Source organism: Boleophthalmus pectinirostris, unplaced genomic scaffold (genome assembly GCF_026225935.1).
Source record: "Boleophthalmus pectinirostris isolate CB_2022bp ecotype Guang Dong unplaced genomic scaffold, ASM2622593v1 HiC_scaffold_5, whole genome shotgun sequence".
In the NCBI taxonomy this organism is placed as follows: Eukaryota; Metazoa; Chordata; class Actinopteri; order Gobiiformes; family Gobiidae; genus Boleophthalmus; species Boleophthalmus pectinirostris.
Window position 1 is genome coordinate 27,226,252 of NW_026571404.1, and position 24,475 is coordinate 27,250,726.

The window sequence follows — 24,475 nt, forward strand, 5'->3', positions numbered from 1 at the left end:
AACACTATAGGCTACACTATAGGCTACACTATGGGCCACTTAAGGACAGACCCTTGAGTTGTTTTGGCAGTTGAAATGCAAATTGTATTGCTTGCTGAGAGATGTGTTTGAAGAGGGCACTTTATGTAGTCCATTATAACAAGCACAAACTATGTAGTGCAACTGCAGATAGGAGTACTTTCACTTCAAGGGCCCATATTACATATTACATACTTTCTGATCTATGTTATAGTGCCATTTCCTCATCAAAAACATACCCAGAGTTGTGTTTTGTTTCATTCACACACGTTAAACAAACAGCTGAGTTCTTTTCTCAAACACTCAGAAAACACTCTGTTTTGTCACCTTGTGATATCATGTGGTAATATAGGTGCTCCACTGTGTTTTTAAAATCCATAAACATTTACTAGAATAACTTTGATTATTTTAGCACTGGAATTGCTAATCCCTACTGAACTAAAGGTAAAAGGAGCTGTTAATTTGAAAACTACCGCTACATGACATCACAATGTGGAACAGATCATTTTGAGCTTTGGAGATGTAGACAGACAAATAATAAAGGGTTACTTAAACATATGAACAAAGCAAAACACAGCTCTTGGTATGTTTCTGAGGAGGTAACAACATTCTAACATGGCTAAAAGCTCACAAGAGTCAATATTGCGTAATAGAGGACCTCTTAACCAAACATTTCACTTTAGTTTATTATCTAGTTCATGCTGGCAGTAAAAAATCAAAACAGAACAAAAAACAACAGACCTATTTAAAGGCGATGTTGCTTACTCTGAAAGCTAGATAAATTTTTCCACAAGCTACCCCAAAATGCGTGCTATAGGGTACACAACTTTTGAATTCACCAGATGGCACGCATTAAGCCATTCTGTACTCCCTTCAGTGCACTAACTCATTCGTAAGTGCTACTGCTAAACAGATTGCCTGCTTCCTTTACATATCTTAATCTTCCCCTCTTATATTTAAGTCATTACTGTTTGACTGTACTGCACACTGATATACACAAATATTTAAAAATGAGATAAAACCACTCCATTTTAAAACTGTAACCCGGGTGAGATCAAAATCGCAGACATTCTCTTTGTTTGGCTTGCGATAATCGAGAGCCAGAGATTATCCGCAGACGGCGTCAAATATAAAACCAGTGAAAACATTCCACAAAGGAGAGAGCTTAATGATCATCAGAACAGTATGTTTTATTCATTGTTTCCAGCTGCACTGTATGCTATATGTTCACCTTGTACAAGAAACAAATACGAACACTCACACTAAAAACCAAACAATCTGCTAGCAGCCTTCTCTCGCTAACATCTCGGAGCTAAAGGGATGTTACTGTGTACTGCCACGGCGGCCATTTTGGGGCTGGAGCCGTGGCTGGATTCAATTAGAGCAGAAAACAAAGAAGGAACCTAAGAAGGAGAAGGGCGCCTCACGTAAGACTATGATTATAAGAACATTTAACAAGGCAATACAAATCTAAGGAGCGAAAACCTCAAACATCAAAAAACGCACAGTTGATATATAAAAAAATACCACAATGAGGAAAGGAGATGACATTAAGAATTTTTGCAAGAAACGGGAGCCACATCTTATTTTTTTCCTGAGAATTTTTTTGTGGTTGGAAAGTCGGTAAGACCATTTTGGGAGAAAATTTAAATAGCAAAAATTTTAACTTGGATTTTGTATTGGGGGGGCAAGCGGTTTTGATTTCCCCTTTAAGCGTCTCTACATTCAGGGGACTCCAGCTACTAAGTGTTTTCTGAAATTTTCTGACTGTTCTTGTACGCAAAACTTAAGATTTCATTAATTTTCATACACTGAAAAACAAAGACAGATATAATTCACTTAACATAAACAATAGAATGTAAAAAAACGAGACATGGAAGAGAAGGGTGGAAGAGGAATTGTCTTTGAAACTGGAGTTTGGTCTTGCATGTATGTCCCAAGAACCTCCATCAAAACATCCACGGAAAGGAAAGCTAAATAAATGGAAAAACAGAGAGTTGTTGGCCAGTCCTTGTCTAAGTGCGGCAGTCCAGCACCACTGTCCTCACTCTCTGGCGTCTGCTGGTCACTTCAAGATGGTGGCGATGTTCTTTTTGGAAATGTTACTGTTGAAAGCTTCCAGGCCCTAATCACTGCCCCCGGCTCACGGCTCAGTCATGTGCTCTCTCATGGGGTCTCCGTGTTTGGAGGGCTGGTGGGGGGAGGGGGCCTGGGACGGGTGAGGGCCGGGGGGTAAAGGGTGAGCACTGATGGGCACTCCCCCCGGCACCAGGCCCTCCATAGGACCGGGGATACCACCAGGGGCCACGCCCATCACGCCAGGGGGGAACCTGTAATGACATGGGAGATTAGATATGATGTTTACGCCTGCTACAAGTTTGTTCACTAAGACCAATGTTGGACAAGTTAGTTAAGAGATGCTCTGTGAGGGCGTTTTAACTAAAAAGTAGCATGGGAAGAATGTAATGGTTTGGTTAATTTAAAGGATTTTTAAATGTGATGTTTCTGGAAGATTGCTGAAGCTATGATACCACCAAGTTAGTGTCTAGTAAAACTTAATTAGTCCAGACTCATGTCTATTATATCATTGAATAAAATACTTTGCCAGAAAGGTCATGAAGTCATAACTCAGTACATATTTGTCAGTTATTGCCTTGTTTAAAAGATAAGGGACAACTTTAATCTGGTGGGTTTCATCTATGCTGTGTATAGTCTGCAAATGCGTTTACATTGTTTAGGATTCACAATGGAACAATAGATTTGTCTATAGCCAATCTACACGATAAAGGGTATGGTAGTGTGTAGGCTGTGGGGGCAGGACACATCACACTCGGGCAGTCACTAGGGTCACTACAGGTGAGGTACAGTGGTTTGGATGGGTGTTACTTCTGTTACGGAGGTCCAGCAGTTTTTATTTACCTGGTTGAGATTTAGGTATATAATTTGTCCTGCATTCCCCCGGTTGCTATGGTCTGTACCATGGTTTGGTTGACTCGGCTGTGTGAGAGAAGCAGGGGGGTATACAGTGTGAGAATGGGATCACGTCATTAGACTCAGGGCTCCATCATTCTGAATATTGTGACAATCATGAGTCTACCCTCTCCCTTTAACAGTGAGCACCAGTGAGACACACAGCTGTCCTAAACAGCACCGACCTGTAGGCGGCGCCGTTGATCTCTGGGTGGACCTGAGGTGGCGGCTGCTCCATCATTCCCCAGGGGGCCGTGGTCACAAAGAACTCCTTGTTGACGCAGTTTCGCAGACTGTCAGGAATGCGGCCTGTAGCACAAGCGGTGAACTTTTAGCATGGACTAACTGTAATAATGTCATTTAACAGAGACCATCTCAAATAAAGAGAGAAGCATTAATGATATACACACATGTTCAGTGTTCGTCCTATATGTGCACTCCACACCTATTTAATTACATAGGGGGCCACAGTTGCCCCGGGGCAGTCTGACAAAAACATGGCTTTTCAGTCCTATGGCTTCACAGGCCACTGCCAATCATACACTCACATCATTACACAACAGCAGTACGCACCATTAGAATTGACCTGGATGAGTAGTTTATAGTTTATAAGATCATACTGAAATGAAGCGTTTGCTCTACCAAGGTGTGCACACTCTGCTGCCCCCTGCTGTCCAGCCTGAGCACAGCTGTCCTCTGCAGAGGTGAGACTCACCTGTGATGGCCCGGCGGATCTCTGTAGCTGCGGCCTCTCTCATCTCCAGTGAGGCCTGTTCACTGTACCAGGCTGTGTGCGGAGTGCAGATCAGGTTAGGGGCGTCTTTAAGAGCGCCTTGGGAAAAACTGAACAAACACAAAGAGGAAAACAAACATATTTACATAATTGTTAAATACATGCGTTAAATGGGTGTTAGCATGTGAGCCCTTTGCACAGCTCATTCAGAATGGAGTGTGTGCTGTACGCAATATGCAACTGCTTTAGCTGACTCTATTAGCAGCCAGGCATAGCACTTAACTTGTGATATTATTCCTATTAACACATCTTTACATTAAAATATGCTCGGCTTTGGCTTTGGTCTTTGGTTACTCCTCCACCTCCAGCTCTTGCTGCCCTCTGCATCCTCTCCAAACTTCTTAATTCATTTAAAGAGCTCATATTATGCTATTAACTAATCTGTGTTATAATGTTGTTTCCTTGTCACAAACATACCTGGAGTTGGGTTTTGTTTCATTCACACATCGTCCTAACACACAATCCCTGCATATTTAGGCTGAGTTCTTCTCTCAAACAGATAACATTCAGTTCACCTTGTGACGTCATGTGGTAATACAGGAAGTGCTCCACTGTATTTTTAAACTTAATACACCTTCACTAGAATCATTTGGATGATTTCAGCTCTGGAATTGCCAATCACTACTGAGCAAAAGGTAAAAGGTCACCGTTAACTTGAAAACTACCACTACATGACATCACAAGGTGGAACAGAGCATTTTGAGCTTTGGAGATGTAGACAAACTAATAATAAAGGGTTACTCAAACATGTGTGAATGAAACAAAACACAACTCGGCTGAGGAAAAATTGTAACATAAATCCCAAAATAGCGTGATATAGGACATTTAAAGGTGCACTGTGTAACTTTTCTGGTGGAAGGTCTGTCAAATGCTTTTCTTCATGTAGATGTTATTACTTTGTCTGGAATTCACAGTGTGGCATTAAAGCTTTCTATCTTCATGGAGACCAAACCAGACCAAGTTACAGGTCAGATCTGTGGAGAAGCGACCCCACTCACAGTCACAGTGCCTGTTTTTCTAGGTATTTTTTGAGCTATAAAACCACCTGCAATTGAATAAGTGTAAGGCAGATCTGTTTAATGTTATACTGTGGAAAATTTGAAGCAGAAGAGAAACAAGCAGGTGACGTAGTCCCAACCAAAAAGTTACATAATGCACCTTTAAAGTGGGTTCAGTAAACTCAAAGCACAGAGAGAGAGTTTGAGACTATCTGCTGTAACTCACCTGAAGGGCTCTGACTCGTGCACGTCCAAAGCAGCTCCGCGTATCCGTCCTTCTTTCAGGGCCTGAGCCAGAGCCTTCTCATCCACCAGACCCCCTCGGGCTGAATTGACGAGGAAAGCCCCCTGACGCATCTGAAAGACAAACAGCACTTATAAACAAACAACTACATTCACAGATGCTGTCAAAACGTGTAGGAGGCCTGTTCAAACATTACAAAAAGGAACAATGAGCTGTCGAATCTAATGTGACAAACTAGCATTAATCTTTCCCTTGAAGCTTCAGACGACTGTACACATGTTCACAATGTAACGACTTCACTTAACATCTCACTTTAATTATTGATGGGCTAATTACTTGGGTATATCTGAGAATACATATTTGAAGAGCTCTAGAGATTTTAATAATTCAGCTTGTGCCATTTCAGCCTGCAGTTCATATTGTGGTCTGGAGATGGCAGCACTAACCATCACAAAATATTAGTCTGTCCCAATTCCACACTTGTATCTAATGCATTTCTACGCCATGTACTCATTTATAAAAACAACACCCGAGGGAAGAGCTGATACGCACTCATCACTTAAAGAGCCCATATTACGCTGTTTTCTGATCTGTTATAATGTTGGTTCCTCATCAAAAACATACTTAGAGTTGTGTTTTGGCTTCATTCACACATGTTTAACGCACAAAGCCTGTATATTTATTAGGGTGTTTTCATTTAGAGAGAAGAACTCAGCCTGTTCACCATATGATGTCATGTAGTAATACAGGAAGTGCTCCACTCCATACTAGAACTAACTACTGAACAAAAGATAAAAGGTAGCTGTTAACTTGAAAACTTCCACTGCATCACTATAAGACATTACAAAACAAAATAGAGAATTTAGATTTTTGGAGATGTAGACAGACTAATAATCCAGGATTATTCAAACGTGTGGAAATTAAACAAAAAACAACCAACTCCAGGTATGTTTTTGTGTAATAATATACTGGTAGGACCATTAGAAAAACATATTACAGCTTCTTGTTTCATACTTTTTTATGCATTTTACCAGCGTGCAATCTGTTGTATGCAGCGCTATGCTACGTTTGGCAGTAACACAGGGATGTGATTGAAAGCCTCCCACCAGGAAGTCAGTCTTCAAAGTGTGTGCCGCGCGGTGAACTTTTGACTCTGGGTGCTGTGGAGTGTGGAGGACCTGTCACAGGAAGCTTACACCGTGAGCGAGCAGCCTGGTTAACTGGCACGGAGGCAACGCAGCCCCTGGCAACACATGACTTGGCCCCACTGTAGCGTTTCTTGGCCTCGCCCGCTGCTTCACTCACTGCTTTACTGGCACATCTACAATAGGTGTGGTCGGGGGCTTTGAAGGTTCTCACATATATCATGATCCCTCACAATGGAGGAGGAGGATGGTGGAGTACGGGCAATTATGCTACGCGCGGGGAGGAGGGGTCAAAGTGGTTTCTAATGTTCAGCTAATATGACACCCACCCAAAGTGAGTTTTAAATACAAATTGAGGACTAAGCTCTAAAGTCCATCTGCTTGGCTCAAAATAAGGCATTAAAATGATTTCTTAAACTTCTGTCTCGAGTATATTCATATGTGCTTTTACTGCTTTGAAAAACACACGTCCTAACTGTGAGCAGGGTTGCCTCTACACAGATTTGACCTGTGGTGTCACTTGTCTTCATAGAGATAAATACTTTTAATGCCATACTGTGGAGCACTCCAGTCAAAGCACTAACATCTCCATTGAGACAAGAAGGTGTTGGACCTTCTACCAGAAAAGTTACATTGTGCATCTTTAATGTCATTTTCAGGTAAGCATCACTTTGGTGCACCAGTCAAAATAAGATAAAAATCAGCTCACTCCAGCACATTGTGTTACTTTGTTTGATGTTGATTTAATCGTTCTTCCTTTTCAAATGAATTGAGAACAAAAAAGTTGCACAACACCACCAGGAATCTCTTTGCCACAATGTGATCATTCTGGTATTGTAATCAATATCAAGGATTATTGAGTCAACTTCTTAGTATGAAAATCAAGTTTGAAGTTTTAGTATTGTGTCAACACTACTGCATAATCCTCAAAGGTGTACTGGTTTTCTGGTGGAGGGTCTGTCTAATGCTTTTCTCCATGGAGATGTTATCACTTTGTCTGGAATGTTTCACAGTATGGTATTAAACCTTTCTACCTTCATGGAGAACAAACCAGACCAAGTTACAGGTCAAATTTGTGGAGAGGTTGACCCCGCTCACAGTCAGAATGCCTTTTTTTTCAATGTATTTTAGAGCTATAAAATCATCTGTAACTAAATAAATTTTAGGTAGAGCTGTTTAATGTGATACAGTGGAATATTTCAAGAACAATGACATGTCCATCACAATTAAGAATTCAATCGAAATGTCATATCTTTTAAACTGCAAAAAGCCCTCAAAATGGCGCCTATAAACAAGACGCCAACGCCCAAGAATCACAGAACAAGTAACCGTTCTTTATCCACACATACGTCCAACCTTGACAATAAGCTGTAACTGTCATTAACTGTTCCTGTACGTTAGTGTTGTGGAGCTTTCTTCTCTTCTGCGTGTGCACATTCACCACATCTTGGCTTCCATCAAAGGCTACTTAAAAGGCACTGATGGTATCCAACACTGAAGGATACAGTGAAAGAATGCGAGGGCCCTGCCAAGTCAGTGCCATTGGACTCTTATAAAGCCACTGCAAACCTGACTGGACTCTGAAGCAAGAAAAACACAAACATATCTCATATTCTTCACTATTTGATTGAGGGCAGTTTCCAAGACCTTAGCAGCATCAAACAGCATCAAAATCAAAACAAAACTGAAAAACATTTTAGCAGTTAAATTAGCATTCCACATTCCTCATCATCCAGATACCACAAAGATGATTTTTTGTGTCTTAGAAATGTTGTTTACTGGCTGTAGTTGACTGCCTTGGGAAATATTGACATTGGCTGGACTAGTATTAATGTACTGTTTAAAGTGTTTAAAGAAGCACTATGTAACTTTTCTAATAAAGCCTTTGCTTGTCTCCACAGAGATATTATCACTTTAAAATTGAAAATGTAATCTGATAATGCTCATAGACAGACTTTTAGCAGGCAAGAGTGCTATTCGGTTTTATACATATAATGATGTCCTTATGGTGCTCTTCAGGGATCACAATCTGATTTCAGAAAAGTCAAAAAGCTGAGGCACTCAAAAAGTCATAAAGGGCATTAGCTCATGGAGATAGAAGAAAGTTAAAAAGAAAACACAAAAGAGCCTTGAAACAACTCAATAAGATGCTGGGTCACTACTGGTAAATACATCTATCACACTATAATAACGAAATAATTTTTAATGAACACTAACTTTAGTATTTAAAGGTGCATTGTGTAAGTTTTGTGTTTGCATTAAAAGTCTCTTCAGCCTTTGTTTCATTAGAGGTGATTTTATTGTTCAGAAATACCTTTAAGAACACGCATTTTTGTGTGAACGGGTTTGCCTCTCCACAAACTGATCTGTATCTTGGCCTGCTTGTCTCCATGGAGACAGATAACTTTAATGCCGTACGGTGAAACATTCCAGGCTGAACAGTTAAGTACATCTACATGAAGACAAGCAAGTGGCGTACCCTTCTCCAAGAAAAGTTAAGCAGTGCACCTTTAAATGAAATTTCTACAATACAATACCAAGTTCTATAGTTCCTGGAATTGCTGGTTGTATTTGAGAATTTGAAACTCAACCAGAACTGACTTGTTCCTGGGGTAAAGAAAAAGCTATACATTTATCAATATTGCTCAGCCTTAATCATAATGAAGCCTAAAATGACCATGTTTCTTCCCACAGTTAGTGAAAGTCAAACGTCTTGGAGCTGTGGTCACCTGTTTGATGGTGAAGTCGTTGATGAGGTGGTGGTTGTGCTCGTTCAGGTTGCAGTGCAGAGACACACAGTCGCTCTGGTACAGCAGGTCCTGGAGAGTGTAGACCCTCTGTACGCCCAGAGAACGCTCCAGCCCGTCCTGCAGGTACGGGTCATAGAAGATCACACTGAAGCCAAACGCCTTGGCCCGGATCGCCACCGCCTGCCCCGTGCGGCCTGAAGGACAACAAGATTTCACAGGGTCAGGTAAATATAAGCAGTGGTGGAATGTAATGAAGTAAAAGTAGTAGTGTACTGTATTAAAGTAAAAGTATGTGTACTTTAATTATGTACATTTAGGATACTCTTTACTATTACTTCACAACATTTGAGAGCAGGTATTAGTACTTTCTACTTCACTACATTTTTGAACAGGACTGAAAAGTAAAAGTATTTTTAACACATTCATAGTCTGAATAAAGAAAAATATACAAATAAAAACAGCTTGAAAAAAACAATTGATTCAATTTTGCTTGTTGAACAAAATGTACATACAGATCTTTAACTCTACATTGGAAGTTTTAGTAGACATGGCCCCAAATACCTTTACTTTTTACTCTTTTATGTACATTTTAAACTGGTACTTTAATACTTGTACTTAAGTAGATTTTTTCATGTACCATTTTTACTTTTACTTGAGTATTTTCTTGTTCCGGTATCTGTACTTTTACTGAAGTAACAAAATCGAGTACTTCTTCCACCACTGAGTACAGTATAAACAACATTCTTTTGCCATATTAGTTCATTTAGACAAAATAAAAACACATGTCTGATTCTGTGTAAGAAACATGGTTGTCTTGTTGAAAAAAATTACTTTATTGCTCTACATTTTGTAAAATTAAAATATTACTAACTGGCCAAACAAATCAAGGGGGTAAAAGGGGGTGAGTGAGCAGAGTTAGATGACAGTTTATTTGTAGATGTTTGAAATTGCCTAACTGTGCAAGTGTTTTTAATTTTTTAACTGTTTTTGTTGTTTTCATTTGTGTTCATTATAAAACAAACAGTAAAACTTTCAAACGAAAAATACATCTGGTCAAATCTTCATCCAAATTGAAATAGATTGGATTCAGATAAACTAAAAATTTGCATGTCATGTTTAATAATGTTTGTCTATTCAATATAGTTGCATAATTTGAATACTTAAAGGTGCATTGTGTAACTTTTCTGGTGGAGAGTCCATCAAATGCTTTTCTTGTGGAGGTGTTATTGCTTTGGCTGGAATGTTTCACAGTATGATATCAAACCTTTCCATCTTCATGGAGACCAAACCAGACCAAGTTACAGGTCAGATCTGTGGAGAGGCAGCCCTGCTCACAGTCAAAATGCATGTTTTTTAGTTATTTTTAAGCTATAAATAAAACTGTAAATGAATAAATGTAAAGTAAAGGTGTTTAATGGCATCCTTTGGAACATTCCAGACAGCGCAATGACATATCCATAAAAACAAGCAGGTGATGGACCCCAAGTCAGAAAGTCACATAGAGCACCTTTAATCTTTAATGATACTACGTTTTGAACGCTGACACACTTACCAAATCCGATGAGGCCGAGCGTTTCTCCTCTGATCCTGGCAGCACCCGACGCCACCTCTCGGATCTGCTCCACGCTCTGGACCCGCGTGCCCTCCCGTAGAGCCTGGTACAGCCATGTATTTCGTCGGTACAGGTTGAGGATGTGACATAGTGTGGAGTCTGCAGTTTCTTCTACAGCAGCGGAGGGGATGTTACACACAGCAATACCTGCAAGAGATGTCCATATGAAATTGTTTAGAGGGCCCATTTAACACTAATATCTGATCTATGTTTTTAGATTAGATTTTATTGTCACTGTACAAAATGCAACGAAATTTCGATACACCAAAACTGCAGCAGTAAAAATGTATAAATATAAACAAATGTTGTTTCCTCATTTAATTTTCTCTCACACTGAAAACACTCTTGTTCTGCCTTGTGATGTAATGTATGTATACAAGAAAAGCTCCATTATATTTTTAAACTTCATACACCTTCATTAGAATTATATGGATGATTTCATGCTTGGAATTACCAATCTCTACAGAATAAATGGTAAAAGGTAGCTGTTAACTTGAAAACTATCACTTCATGACATCACAAGGTGGAAGAAAGCATTTTGAGCTTCGGGGATCTAGACAGACTAACAATGCAGGATTAATCGTCAATGTGTGAATACAGCAAAACACAACTCCAGGTATGTTTTTGATGAGGGAACAACATCGTCATGTGGCTTAAAGCTCAAAAGAATACATTTAGTGTAATTTAGGACCTTTACTAATTACAGCATAAATATGGAAGAAACTTGTGATATCCCAAGTCTAAAGCCAAACTCCTGAACATAAAATGCATTGAATTTTGCAGTGACAAGGTAAAAAGGGAAAAACTGCAATCCCCATAATCCTTTGCTCTGTTTAAGTGGACTCTAAATCAGGAAATTAAATAATTAAACACCCATTAACTCTTAATATTGTGAAATATGAAAGTAATAATGCAAAATGTTTCTTAGAGCATTATTTCAACATGTTAATTCCCTAAAACATTGCATGCTAACATCACTAGTGTTACAATACAGGGTAGTAATACGCATTGTGCGATTAGGTTATGGCTAGATCCCTTCAATAAAAGATAACGAGATAATTAAGAGGCTAATTAAACACGTTCAATCCCACGTCTGTATGTCTACATGTATGAACACAAATAATTAGGATATCAGCGTTCCTCCCACTCTCACAGTAAACATATGTTGAAGGGGGGGGGCAGTGGGGGCAGTGGAGCATTTCATAAGAGTGTGGGCATCTGCTGTGCACACTCATAAGACATTCTGTTTCAGTCAATGTAATATTTCCCATTACATATGTTGTTTGTGATCAGAGAGGAGGGCCTGGCGCGAGTCCAGAGGTGCGCAATCTTCATAAATAAATACTTTTGTTGTTTAATTTAGCAGGTTTTGCATCTGACAGCGGCCAAGCAAACCATATGGGAACTTACCACGCTATGTATGTTTAATAGTGTGCAATTTCTGAGGATTTTTATAGACATTTCCTGTCCGGATTGTGCCTGGAGGCGCCTTACCAAGCTCCCCGGCGGCTTTGATATCGATGTTGTCGTAGCCACTGCCAATGCGGATGATGATGCGCAGGGCCTTGAACTTCTCCAGGTCCTCTCTGGTCAGCGTGATGGTGTGGTACATCATGGCTCCCACAGCTTCATTCAGCACCTGCAGCGCAAATAACCATCATCACAACCTGTTATTTAGGAATACTGCTGCAAAGGAGAATTGATTTGTCTCGCGAATAGTAAGTGCTTGTTGGTTGCTGACCAATACAGCTAAAAATATGTTGTCTCTGTTGCATCCATTAGTATTACAAATCAAGCATAGCAAGGATCAAGGGAGACCAGAAAGCTCCTGATTATGGCTTTACAAACAGTTTTACCACATTGGTTTTTATGCAGTATAACAGAAAGCAGTGTTTCACAATCTGTGGTGTGTGTAGCTCTCTGTAGTTTTTTTTTTAGGTGAACTTTTTTATTGTTTTGTCTTCTTTTGGGATAATTAGAACTACCTCATGGTTTAGTCTAATTTAAAACGATGTCTAGTTCTAATACCGTCCTGATATTGTCCAGTTCAAGATTTGGTAGTACTCTCAAAGTCAAATATTATCTTAGGACGTGGGTGGTATTTTGTGTGAAACATTTGAGAACCCCTGACTTAAAATAATGTCTTCAAAATACCTCAGACAAAAGTGAGCTGACAGTTTATAAAAAAAAGTAATTTAGTATGAAGCTAAAATAAACATGGTGTCTGGCTACAGTATGTTGGGAATACAAGACATTTACAATATGGTTAAAACCAAAAGCAATAACATCATATTATAATAACATGATCCAGTCCTGCACAGTGGCCAGACTTGGTACCCAAATAAGGGCACATGCTCCACACATGAAAATGAATTACATATCTCTTGTAACAAACCTTAAATCAGTAGCTATACTCAATAGCTTTAGTGCTATATTTGCGGTCATGATGTGCAATTAGATGCTGAACCTCCCCACCTTTACATAACAGTTAAATCAAGTTGTTCTCTTGGCTCAGATCGAGAGTTCTATGTATGCTCTGAAACAGTATTTTCTATGAAGTTCAGTCTTGATAAATAGTTGCTTGTAGCGCCAGTTTAAAATACCAGTGTGACAGTTTTGTTCGAGGCTGCGGTGTTTATAGATGCTATTCTTCATCTAAATGCAAATGGCTGGTTTATGTGAGTGCTGTAAACTGAGGCTGGTCCCTGTGTGGTGATAATGAGGAGCCGAAGCTGCTTTGTGTCACAGAACAGAGCGCCAGGAGCAGCTGGGCACCAACAGGTTCAAACTCGCCGCCCGCTAACGGAATTAAGCTAACCACCGGGCTGGATTAGCATAGCCATCAATTTGTCCTGAGCGTTTTATAGGTACTAGCCCGAGTCTGAGAGGGATGGTAAATTCAAGGTTAAAGCTCTCCTTGTGCATTCATCTCATTACTGATCAGGAGCAGCCAGAAGACACAGCTACACACTAAACACCTAACTAGTCACTATGTAGAACGAGGTACAAGAAATGTTAAATATTCACACGCTGAAGTATATTAATATTGTATCATTTTTAAAGGTGGACTACGAAACTTTTCTGATGTGTGTGTGTGGGAGGAGGGGGGTATTGCTTTGGCTTAAACGTTTGACAATATAGTATTCAATGTATCTATCTTGCATTCATTTTTTTTATTGCTACAAAATTTTAATAGATGCACTGATCTGATACTGGTATCGGATATCAAAATTTATACATAGACATTTAATTGTGTGATGTAATAAGACTATTTAGTTTATCATAGTCGGCCCACAAACTCTCACAATGTTTGAATTTTTATATCTACAAAGCTGTTCTATAGTTACTTAAGAGATAAATAACAGCTACATAACACATTTGGATCCGTTTTGACTTATTTAGTTTTAGCTTAAAGGAAATAAATGCCGTTTTCAGTCTCTACACTGGTGTCAATATTGGGTTATTAATGCTATAGTATCAAAACTGAAAAAGCTGGATCAATGCATCCCTAAACATTTTAACTTGTTCATTGAAAATTAAAATGTCATGTACATTTAGGAGAACCATTTTGTGATAAATACCCCCAAGACCATTTTTCCACAACAAAAGAATCACTTTACAAATGCATTACCATTTACTGGACATTTTTGTAAAACCCACCAAATTTATAAAAGATTAACAAATAAAAGCATCGCATCCCAATTGTACAAAAACAGAGCTTCAAGAGAAAAACACATTACATTTTAGTTATTGTAATGCTGTACTTTCTTTGGTCTTGTTTGCTTTTATCCCTGTCTATTGTTGCTTTATGTGCACTGACATGTATCCATCAGACCATTCATCCTGGGAGAACACACCTTTCAATGTGCCATGGTTTAGATAAGTATGACAAAGCATCGTATTACTGGTTTCTGATGCGCGATACGCTTCAATTGTCAACTCTCTTAGTGTTATTTGAGGCACTAATTCAGCATTGCCAACAAGTCTTGTAAAACAGTGAAATTGAACTGTTCTTTTGCTGCGACTACAATATAAGAGCCCTTTTTTTCAGCGACAGCACATTCCAGTGCTATCTTTGTGCTAAAATCCACACACTTCACTGAACAATGGTGCAATGATATAACTTGAAACTGACTAAACCTGACAATACCTCTCCTTTAGTCTTCCCAAGGACACACGCGCCCTCTCTGGTCTGAATTGTGTGGTGTTTTTGCCAACAGGTAGCTGTCAGCCAGAGCCACAGACACTGCACTGCTTTATTTAAAATTCTTTGTGCGGAAATGTGAGTTTGAACAGCACTTTTCAACTGCCACTGAGGCTGAGTGCACCATCGCATTCATCTGATGTTATGGAAGGTAGTTTAAAGTAAGAGACACTTTTACAGCTGACAAGCAAGTGTAATGTGTGGAATTTATTTACTGATAGGAAAAATTATTTAAAAGGTGTTCACTGAGAAATAACAGACCTAGATTTTGATATACAAGATGAGTGTCATTTCATTGAAAAAGCAGTGCAATGGTGCTTACTAATGTACATTTTTTTTTGCGCAGTTAAATCAAAGTAATCAGTTTCAACATATGCTTTAATATATCAAATCAATTAGTTCAGTTAATTTACAAGAAATCCTTTCCAGCTGCATTTTAAGCTCTTTAAAGAGAGGGTATTATACTTCTGTAGGATATTAATTTCATAACATATTTAGATCACTGTATTACCTTTAATCATGCTGAAAATGCATGATTAAAGTAACGCATTTAAATGTTTAATAAGTTTCTGTTTTGTGTTTGGCCCTCTGAGTCCCTTCCCTTCCTCCCTTTGCTCCTTCACTCCCCTTTCAGAGCACTATCACATCACAATCATTCCGCTTATTAAACTCATGCGCATCGCACCAGGTTTGTGTAGTTGTAGTATATCATTTTGTATCTTGTTCTTGTATATTTACGGTGAATTGCCATGTGGGAGCATGGGTGACGTAGAATTTGAATAGTGTCTGGGTGAGATTACTAGATTAATCAAAATTGCATATATTCAGACATGTTTTTGATGAGGGAACACGCTTATAAATGTGGAAATCTCCCAAAAATCAATTGTGCAAAATACCCCCTCTTTAAAAGCAAAATAAATATCTGGGTAATGACAAACCTTAGCGTTACCAACAATATTGTGTTAGTGATCTGGTTCGCATGTCAGAAAATACTGTAATAACAATCATTTTGCGGTATATTGTAAAAGCCTAATGTACTTGATATATTGTGTGGTGCTCACAACTGAAAGCATATGTGCAACCAAGAAAGTGAAAACTATGTGTTTATTCAACTACGTGCCCTTTTACATTTGTTAAAGTAGGCTGTCGGCATCTTTTCAAAGTGACATGTTAATTGCAATCTTTATGAATAAGTTTCATAAAAAGACTCAGTGCCCCTAATCCTCTTTTAATTGGCTTCTCTAAAACTAGATGACAGAGTTTAATATTGAAGTTTGTTATGGTAGATCAGACTGGCCAGCTAGCATGACGTCATCCTCTGAGTGGTGGTTACTGTTTCGCCCAGCGCAGGTGTTCATGTGCATTTTCCAGCTCTTGATTTTTTTCTTCAATCTTTCCGACGCCACATGAATGCAACATGAGTGCCCCATCTGTACCCTCTGCAATGTAGTTATGGCTTTGGGAACGCTGCCAACTCCTACACTCCCCAAATGGGTCCGCCCACCGTGGGAGAAATGGCACGCATAGGATTTGAAGAAAAAGTTGAAACAAGTTAACAAATGAATGGATGGAAAGGTTAAAGTTTGAACTGTAGCTGTATGATTATGTGAGAAAAACAAAAACTATGATATTTCAATTTGAGTTGCAATTTATGTTTTCAAATCAAAATTCTATTCACGGTATACATTCTAAAGCATTATGTAACTTTTCGGAGATGTTATTGCTTTATCTGAAATGTTTGTAAACCTTTCTGTCTTCATGGATACCAAACCAGACCAAGTTACAGGTCAGATCTGTGTAGAGGCGACCCCGCTCACGGTCAGAATGCCTGATTTTGGAGTATTTTTGAGCTATAAAACCACCTGTAATTTAATAAATGCAAGGTAGAGCAGTTTAATGTCATACTGTGGCACATTCTAGGCAGAGCAATGACAGAGCCTTAGAAACAGAGCAGGTGGCAGATCATTAACAAAAAAGTTACATAGTGCGCCTTTAACATTAGAGAGCACATCAAAAAATGGAACTGCTAAAGTAATACAAGCCTCCTATGCTTTTCATACACACACGTTTGAAGAGGTCTAAGCTAAAGGCTCGACATGTTGCTTCCAGAAAAGACAACTCAAACTGTGATTTTGATGTGATCAAGCTATGTTTTCAAATGAGAATTCAGTTCACTGTGCACATTTTGAACACATCCTGGAGCATTAACATCAGAAAGTAGACTGAAATATGAACTGCTAAAGTAGTACAAGAATCCTATGCATTTCACAACATGTTTCAAGAAATCTTTCACAACAGACAATTCAAATTCCGATTTCAATTTAATTTTCAATCTATGTTTTCAAACCAGAATTCCCTTCACCACACATATATAAACACATCAAGGAGCATTAACATTTGAGACCAGATCATATTATGAACTGCTAAAGTACTACTCGACTCCTAACATTTTTGTGGATGTGTAAAATACAGGGTCAACAACTTTCTTTTCAGCAACAGACAATTCAATGTCGATTTCAATTTTCATCTTTCCAATCAGAATTCCATGCACATCTTAGAACACTTACAGTTACAAGCAGATTGAAATGTGACCTCAGCTAATACAAGAATCCTATGCATTTCACAACATGTTTACAGAGGCCTAAACTACCGGTTCAACAAGTTTTTCTTCCCATTCCCAAGAGAATTCAAACTGTGATTTCGATTTGATTGCTATATAGAGTATCGTACAGTCCTGGTTGAAACAACTTTTTTTTACTATTATAATCAAATTTCCTCTAGTGTTCTTATCAGTTGCTTGGACACATTTTCACAGGCTCTTGCTCACAATGTGGAATTAGCCCGGTATACAGACAGTAAAATGTTTCACCCACTCCAGCTCCGAACAATTAGACTTGCGTTTCTATTAACCGCCTCCTCCTGATTTAACGAGGCGCCCAGCGGGATTAGAGCTCTGATGACACTATTACACTTCAACAGGGAGACGGAACAAGCCACTGCGCAAATATCATTGAAACTGTACTACTATTAAGAAATGTATACTCAAAATATTAAATGAAAAAAGTACATGTTAAAAGTCCAATATTACGCAAAATGGACTCTTGTGAGCTTTAAGACATGTTTTGGCATTGTTACCTCATCAGAAACATACCTGGAGTGGTGCTGTTTCATTCACATGAGTTTGAGTAATCTTTTTATTAGTCTATCTACATCTCCAAAGCTCAAAATGCTCTGTTCCACCTAGTGATGTCATGTAATGGTAACGTTCAAATTAACAGCTACAATTTACCTTTAGCTCAATAGAGATTAGCTGACTGAGATTGAGATTTTAGGGCTGAAATCATCCAAATGATTAAAGTCGAAGTGTATGGAGTTGAAAAACACAGTGGAGTACGTCCTGTATTACCACATGACATCACAAGGTGGAACAGAGTGTTTCTGTTTGAGAATGTATGTTTTTACGAGGAAACAACATTATAATATAGATCAGAAAATAGTGCAATATAGGCCCTTTAAATTTGCTAATGTAGTAGTTAGAATAGAAAAGCCAATAAAACCAAATACTTTTTGGCAAATTTCCAATGATGAAATGAGTGAGAAGCACAGCAAGTTGATAATTGGAAAAATATTACTGTTAAGAAGTTCACAGTAGTTAGCAGATCTTGGCTTGGGATTGCTTGTGTAATTAGTTCAACATGTACAAAAATGAGCTTGTAAAAACAGCTTTGATTCATAAGAGAGGAACTGTGAGGACAGACACAACCTCTACAGATTTTAACTCTTTGGAATGATGCTACGAGAATTTCTTTAAGTGTTACAATGACTAAATTTCCAGGCAAAGGCAAAACCATTACAATGGATAGGTTATATTTTAGTTATAAATTGTCAAGAGAGTTCAGAAATTTTAATTGTACTGAAAATGTGTGGGCAATATTGACAAAAATTTGTATTACGTCAATCAGTAAAATAAGTCAAAAAGTGTCCGTAAATGTCTTGGTAGAGACTCAGATATTGTAAACGTCAATGGGCTATAAAATCAGATCAACTAATGTCCCTATTTGAAAAGAACATTGCACTAGTACCATGTTTATCTAGCAATCATCTCTACTTGAAGCCTCTTTTAAACCTCCTTTTTTCATTATTTCCCTCTCTTCTAGGTGTGAATCTGGTATTCAGACTTGCTGTATATTGCCATCCCTTTTATTGTCCATTATATGGTTTGGTGATTCAGTACTAGTAAATAGACAATTTCACCCTAACTTGAGAATTTTCAACTTTCCAATTTATTACATTGCTGTTACTCTCGACCTCTAGCCTCAAGACCTTTTTTAGTGAAATTCATTACAAGCATAATAATAATGCTGACTGGGCTTGCCTGTCTGTTCGTGAGTAGGCGTTTGTCTCTAGAAAGAATGTTCTCAAACAACTCGAACAAATAAATAATCTTACCCTTCCAGGCATAACAGTGGAAGACACATTTTTAGTACTAGTACTTGTGTCGAGATGTTGAGGTGAACCCCACAAACCTTTTCATGAATCTCCTGTGTGGACTGGGCGTCGCAGAAAGCCACTGTGGCTAGGTCCTTGAGGATGGGCATCTCCACGGTGCAGTCGCGCCCATCTAGCAGTGCCACTAGGGGGCGTGGGTGCATGGGCCCATTCATTATCTGGGGCCGAATACCTGGAGAGAGGAAGAAGAGGGTTTTGTTATTCATGTGTGACGCGCAGATGAAACAGAGGAAACGACGTGTACAGCCAAACATTGTAATAATATCCCAAGCTTGCAGATTTTGATGGATAATATAATACAATACTCATGACAGGCCTCGGCATGCATGATATACATTGCTTCATAATGGCGAGGCTCACCATATTGTAGAACTGCCACTTTTTGTCTGCACGCTTTCTCAACTGTCATTTAAAAAGATTCAAAAGATTATGTATTTAAGTGTTTAATAAGGGTCATAGTATGCAGTTGCCTCATATATATATATATATATATATATATATATATATATATATATATATATATATATATATATATATATATATATATATATATATATATATATATATATATATATATATATATATATATATATATAACCATCCTACCTGCACTGGCATTATTATTTTTTTAATATAAAGTCAATATTCAGACACTAATCGATTCTAAATCTAATATAACTACTGGATGTGTATTTGAGCATGTAGTGATACTGAAGAAATTACATAAGTAGGTCAAAGTTGAATCTTTCCTGAATAGTTTTACAGTGATCTTGATCTTCATTAGAACTAAAGCCACATGATAGAGAAAATATTACTGTTTTGTGTGTAAAAGTTGCATTATCTGTAAAAATAAAAATTTTAAATTGTACCACCAGTGTGATATCAAAATCTGCAATCTGCATAGAGTCTTTTCATTTTTGTGACAACTCTAATCCTCCTACAACAAAGCAATGCATTTTCAGCTCAGGATCTGAAAAATGCGACATGTTCTCAAAAATCAAAACGGGGACTTCTGGTTCTGCAACAGTGCGACATCGCCTTTATGGTCACTTTATGTGGCAGAGGCAGTCAAGTGAGCCACAGAAGAGCCAGTAAAATGTGAGAAATGCCCCTCGCAGCTGGAAATGTACACAGGACCGGGGCAGTGTGTCGGACTTGATTAGGCCAATATAAAAACACACATACACACACACACACACCCCCAAACAGCAACTAAGCACAATCAATAGTCTTAAAATGGACTTTCTACTTGCGCCCACTATCATCATCTCCCTTACCTGGCAGCGCTGGTCGATATCACACAACACTTAGACACAGCGCTCCCGATATGACTAACCCCCCTGTTTCGCTGTTATCCACACTGTTACCAGGCAACAGGTCCTTTCACCCCATGAGGTCATCCCCTCCATTATCCTATCACGGTACAGAGACGCTAGCAGGACTTGGATGCGAGTGATGGGTGCGTGTGTGTGTGTATGTGTGTGTGTGAGTGCGCTCTTCTACTGTGTACACTCCAGATCTTGTCGGCACTAGACACAAATCTCCAGTTCTTTTGATTCGGCGAAAAGAAAGTCTTGGCTAGGGGTAATTGCCAGATTTGTTCTCTGCTTTTAGGCAAGTCTTATCTTCTAAAAGTGCAACAGTTTTCCACAAGTAAAACACTAATTAATCTGGAGTGTGTTCTCGACTTCTCTGCACTAGGGCCGAATGTTGGAAAAATACATCTTAATTGCGAGTTTTCTGATCAGACTTGCAATGTTTGTCAAAAAAAATAAAAAAATCAAGCATCAATTCACAGTGCACATTTAAACTCATCCAGGAGCAGAAGCAATTGAAAGACAATTTGAAACATGAACTGCTAAACTAATAAAATAATCACATTGCATTTCTAAACTACAAGATTATCAGGTTTTGTAATGATAATCTGTAATATTTTGTTGTTGCCACTAAGATAATTGCAGTCTTTCTGATTAGGTAATTGCAACCATACAAATGATGATTTTGATTCAATTGTGGCCCCACTCTACACCAGGCACTAGATAAATATATGTACAGTGTGGAGCAAGTCTTGCTAAAATAAAGGGGAAAAGCGAATGGAATAAGAGGGCGGGGGGTCCACACACCAGCCGGCTCTGACTCCCTGCTGCCTGTTGTCATGGTGATTAGAGGATTTGGGCAGGATTATGAAATATTTTATTTAGTGGCATCTGCGCTGCTGGAGAGGATGTCCAAGCCTTGCACTATGTCTGTCTCCTTCGTGCACCGGGAGGAAGCTAACGCGCCTTTACCAAGCCCGCGCTAAAACATGCAATAATGCTCGCCTTAACACCGGCCAATTTCACAATGTACGGAACAATTTGACACTGATATCAAAACCAAAGTGATATTTATTTAGTGGGACGATGTAAGGAGGTGTGTTCCATAAAATTGCTTTATTCAGTCAATATAAAGACAGCCTTGGGTAATATCGAGCATGTCCAGCGTGCAGCCCCGGGGCCAATTGTAACCAAGGTCACGTTTTATAAGGTCATCAGCTCCACAACACTCAAAATCCAATAGCCATTACGCCTCTCTGTTTTGACCAGTTTCAACTCAAGAGGATGTACATTTGTTCGACCAAGAACTGTTGAACTGCTTTCATCCTTTAAGTAGAATTAGCTTTCAAGTGTTTTTGCATATTCAAATAAAACATAAAAACATTGGCGTGATTGATGCTGAATGAATGCATGAAACTGAAGTACAGTTCATTCATTTAAAGCTCAGTAATAAGGACATGTTACAAGTGAGTATTTGAATGAGTGGAGTAAAACTGAACAATAATATAGCAAAAAAGTAGATTACCTTGGGCATTCTGTGCTGTTTAATTACCTCTATGAATTAACAATCTTTAAAAAATTTAATCTACCTGAGTTGGTGAAATGTAAAATAAGCTCTATAAACACTATAGGAAACTGTTTTCTTTACAACATATACAAATAATTTGAAATAAATTGACCTACTTGTCCTCAGTCTAATAGAATAATACTGACATCTGCTTCTTAACCCAAGCAAAAGTTGTCTTATAAGATAAAAATGTCACAAATTTCCACTCTGAAAAACACTGTACATATCACAAAAGTCTCTATCTTATGATGATAAATGATGGAAAGAAGTGAAAGAAGCTCATTTTCATAAAAGAGCTTAACAAATGACAAACTGGACATAGAAAGTTAAATTAGTAGTGGACACTCCTTTTGATTTATGTCCCAACCAGGCTACAGTACAAGCTATAACCTACAATACGTACTGAACCATAAAACAAAAGAATTCACATTAGGATTCAAGGTAAACGTTCTAAGAAGTGAACGATACTTATTCTATTTAAACTTCTACAGTATTTAAAAACATACTCATGAAGTACATAACCCCAGATTTCTTTTTACAGCACCCTTCCCTTGCTTACCTGCTCTTTTACACCACTGTATTTATGTTTTGCTTACTCCACTCATCACTTTTTGTCGATTTTACGAGCTTTATTATCGCTTTGAGATTGACTTTATAACCGCGGCTTGTAAAAAGTGAATAAAGAGATTAGTCTTTTTTCATTTGATTATATTACACACATTAACATTGTTATTATTGTGATGCTGCAGTTCATAAACTTTTAACGGCATATGCCATGAGGAGGACAACAGCGGATATAAAGCAGGCGAAGAAAAGACTCAAAGAAAAAGGAGAAAAGGGTTGAAAGGCAATAATGTCAGTGTGACCTTCGTGTTTGCGTCCGCCTCGGAGAGTGAAAGTGCGCTCTATTCTCAGCACAGATTCGCGTGTTTGTGCCGCCAACACACCTGTGGCTCTGAAAACTCTCCCTAGTCACACTCCCGCTGGGTTCATTATCGCCATTTAGACCCGCTGTCAAAGAATATACTTCGGTTTACAGCGAGAAAATGAGGCCGACCCGCGGAGATGAAGATTAAAAAAAGGGAGAGAGACTGGATGTATAGACACTTTAAAGCAATGGGCGGGCGAGAAAGCAGCATCACGACACAGAACTGGGTCAGAAATACTGTTGATTAATTATTTCTGAGGGGCTAATGGCCTTCTTAGAGACTAATAAGGCAGAACGTGGCACAGCACTAAACACATGATGAAGCTGCATCTAATTAGCTGCCAACAAGACTCTTAATAAGGCCCATAATGACTGTCATACCTGAAAGCTCACTTGAAGAAACTTGGCATTTTCAGGTTTAAAATTATAATCAATGTCCATCTTAAACACATACATTATGAGGGAGTTCTTTAAATAGCTATTTTCATATCAACAATCAAAGCTACATCATCAACTATGGAACTTTTCTCCCATAATATTATGAAACTAATGAACCATGTAACGCAATTTAGAGCCAGGCACTACTGTTTCTTCAATCCTAATAGATGATGAAAGCATTTTTGAGGCGATTCATAGAAGCAATGTGTATGTTTACAAAACTGGTGCTATAGATCTATAATCACAATTTAACCAATTTATTTACTTACATTCATCTACCTTAATTTATTAGTCAATTGATGTGACAGACTTTCATCTTAAATAAATTGTTCAACCAGCAACAAGTCCTGATGATTAGATGTAAAAGCTTCATTTTACTTTGATTTATAACAATCTAACTGAAAAAGCATAGTTACTAGGACCTGCACTTTTATAATTTACAACCAGCTAAAATATGTTTCAGAACAACAATCTGCTCCAAGAAATAAATCAAACAGGTCTAACGATGAATATTCACATTTATTCTCATAAATAAGAGAGGTGAAATTCAAAATGCCTCAATTCTTCCATTACTAAACCCTTATGTTAACACAAACTACAGCCATCGCATCCACTGAGTCTGTCTTAGGTAACTGCTCCCTCCCTGAGCAGTTCACACAGCAGCTGGCCTCCTCAGAGCTACATGGAAAAACTGATATGAGCGTTCCAAAAAAGGGCCCTGTTCTTGTCGTTTTTTTCTTTCGCTGACTGCTGTTTGTCCTGCAGTAATATCAGCCTCCCCGCTGGGTTTGCATTAGCCTGAGGAAAACAGTGTGCTGCAGCTCCACCCATACACAGTCCCATCTGACAGCAGACAAAAGCCTATATTTTCTCTGTTTGGAGGAAAAAGAAAGCCCCATGGAGTTTGTTTAAGTGTTGTTACATAAACTTTGCAAGCAGTAAAAACAAGATGGTTTACATTAAGCACAATGATGGCTTGGCAG

General features: G+C 38.5%; 1 protein-coding gene across 5 annotated transcripts in view; it reads right to left on the bottom strand.

Moving 5' to 3' along the window:
• Window positions 1-1,187: 1,187 nt before the first annotated feature.
• Window positions 1,188-24,475, bottom strand: part of ctbp2a (C-terminal binding protein 2a) — a 67,625-nt gene continuing 44,337 nt past the window's right edge. For all 5 annotated transcript variants that reach the window (XM_055162704.1, XM_055162705.1, XM_055162706.1 and 2 more), the window contains 8 exons: window positions 19,261-19,415; window positions 12,025-12,169; window positions 10,471-10,677; window positions 8,898-9,112; window positions 5,006-5,136; window positions 3,704-3,831; window positions 3,174-3,297; window positions 1,188-2,348 (listed from right to left, as the gene is read on the bottom strand). In XM_055162704.1, coding sequence (XP_055018679.1) covers window positions 2,162-2,348; window positions 3,174-3,297; window positions 3,704-3,831; window positions 5,006-5,136; window positions 8,898-9,112; window positions 10,471-10,677; window positions 12,025-12,169; window positions 19,261-19,415 — 1,292 coding nt within the window. In that variant the 3' untranslated portion in view covers window positions 1,188-2,161. The remainder of the gene's footprint in view (window positions 2,349-3,173; window positions 3,298-3,703; window positions 3,832-5,005; window positions 5,137-8,897; window positions 9,113-10,470; window positions 10,678-12,024; window positions 12,170-19,260; window positions 19,416-24,475) is intronic.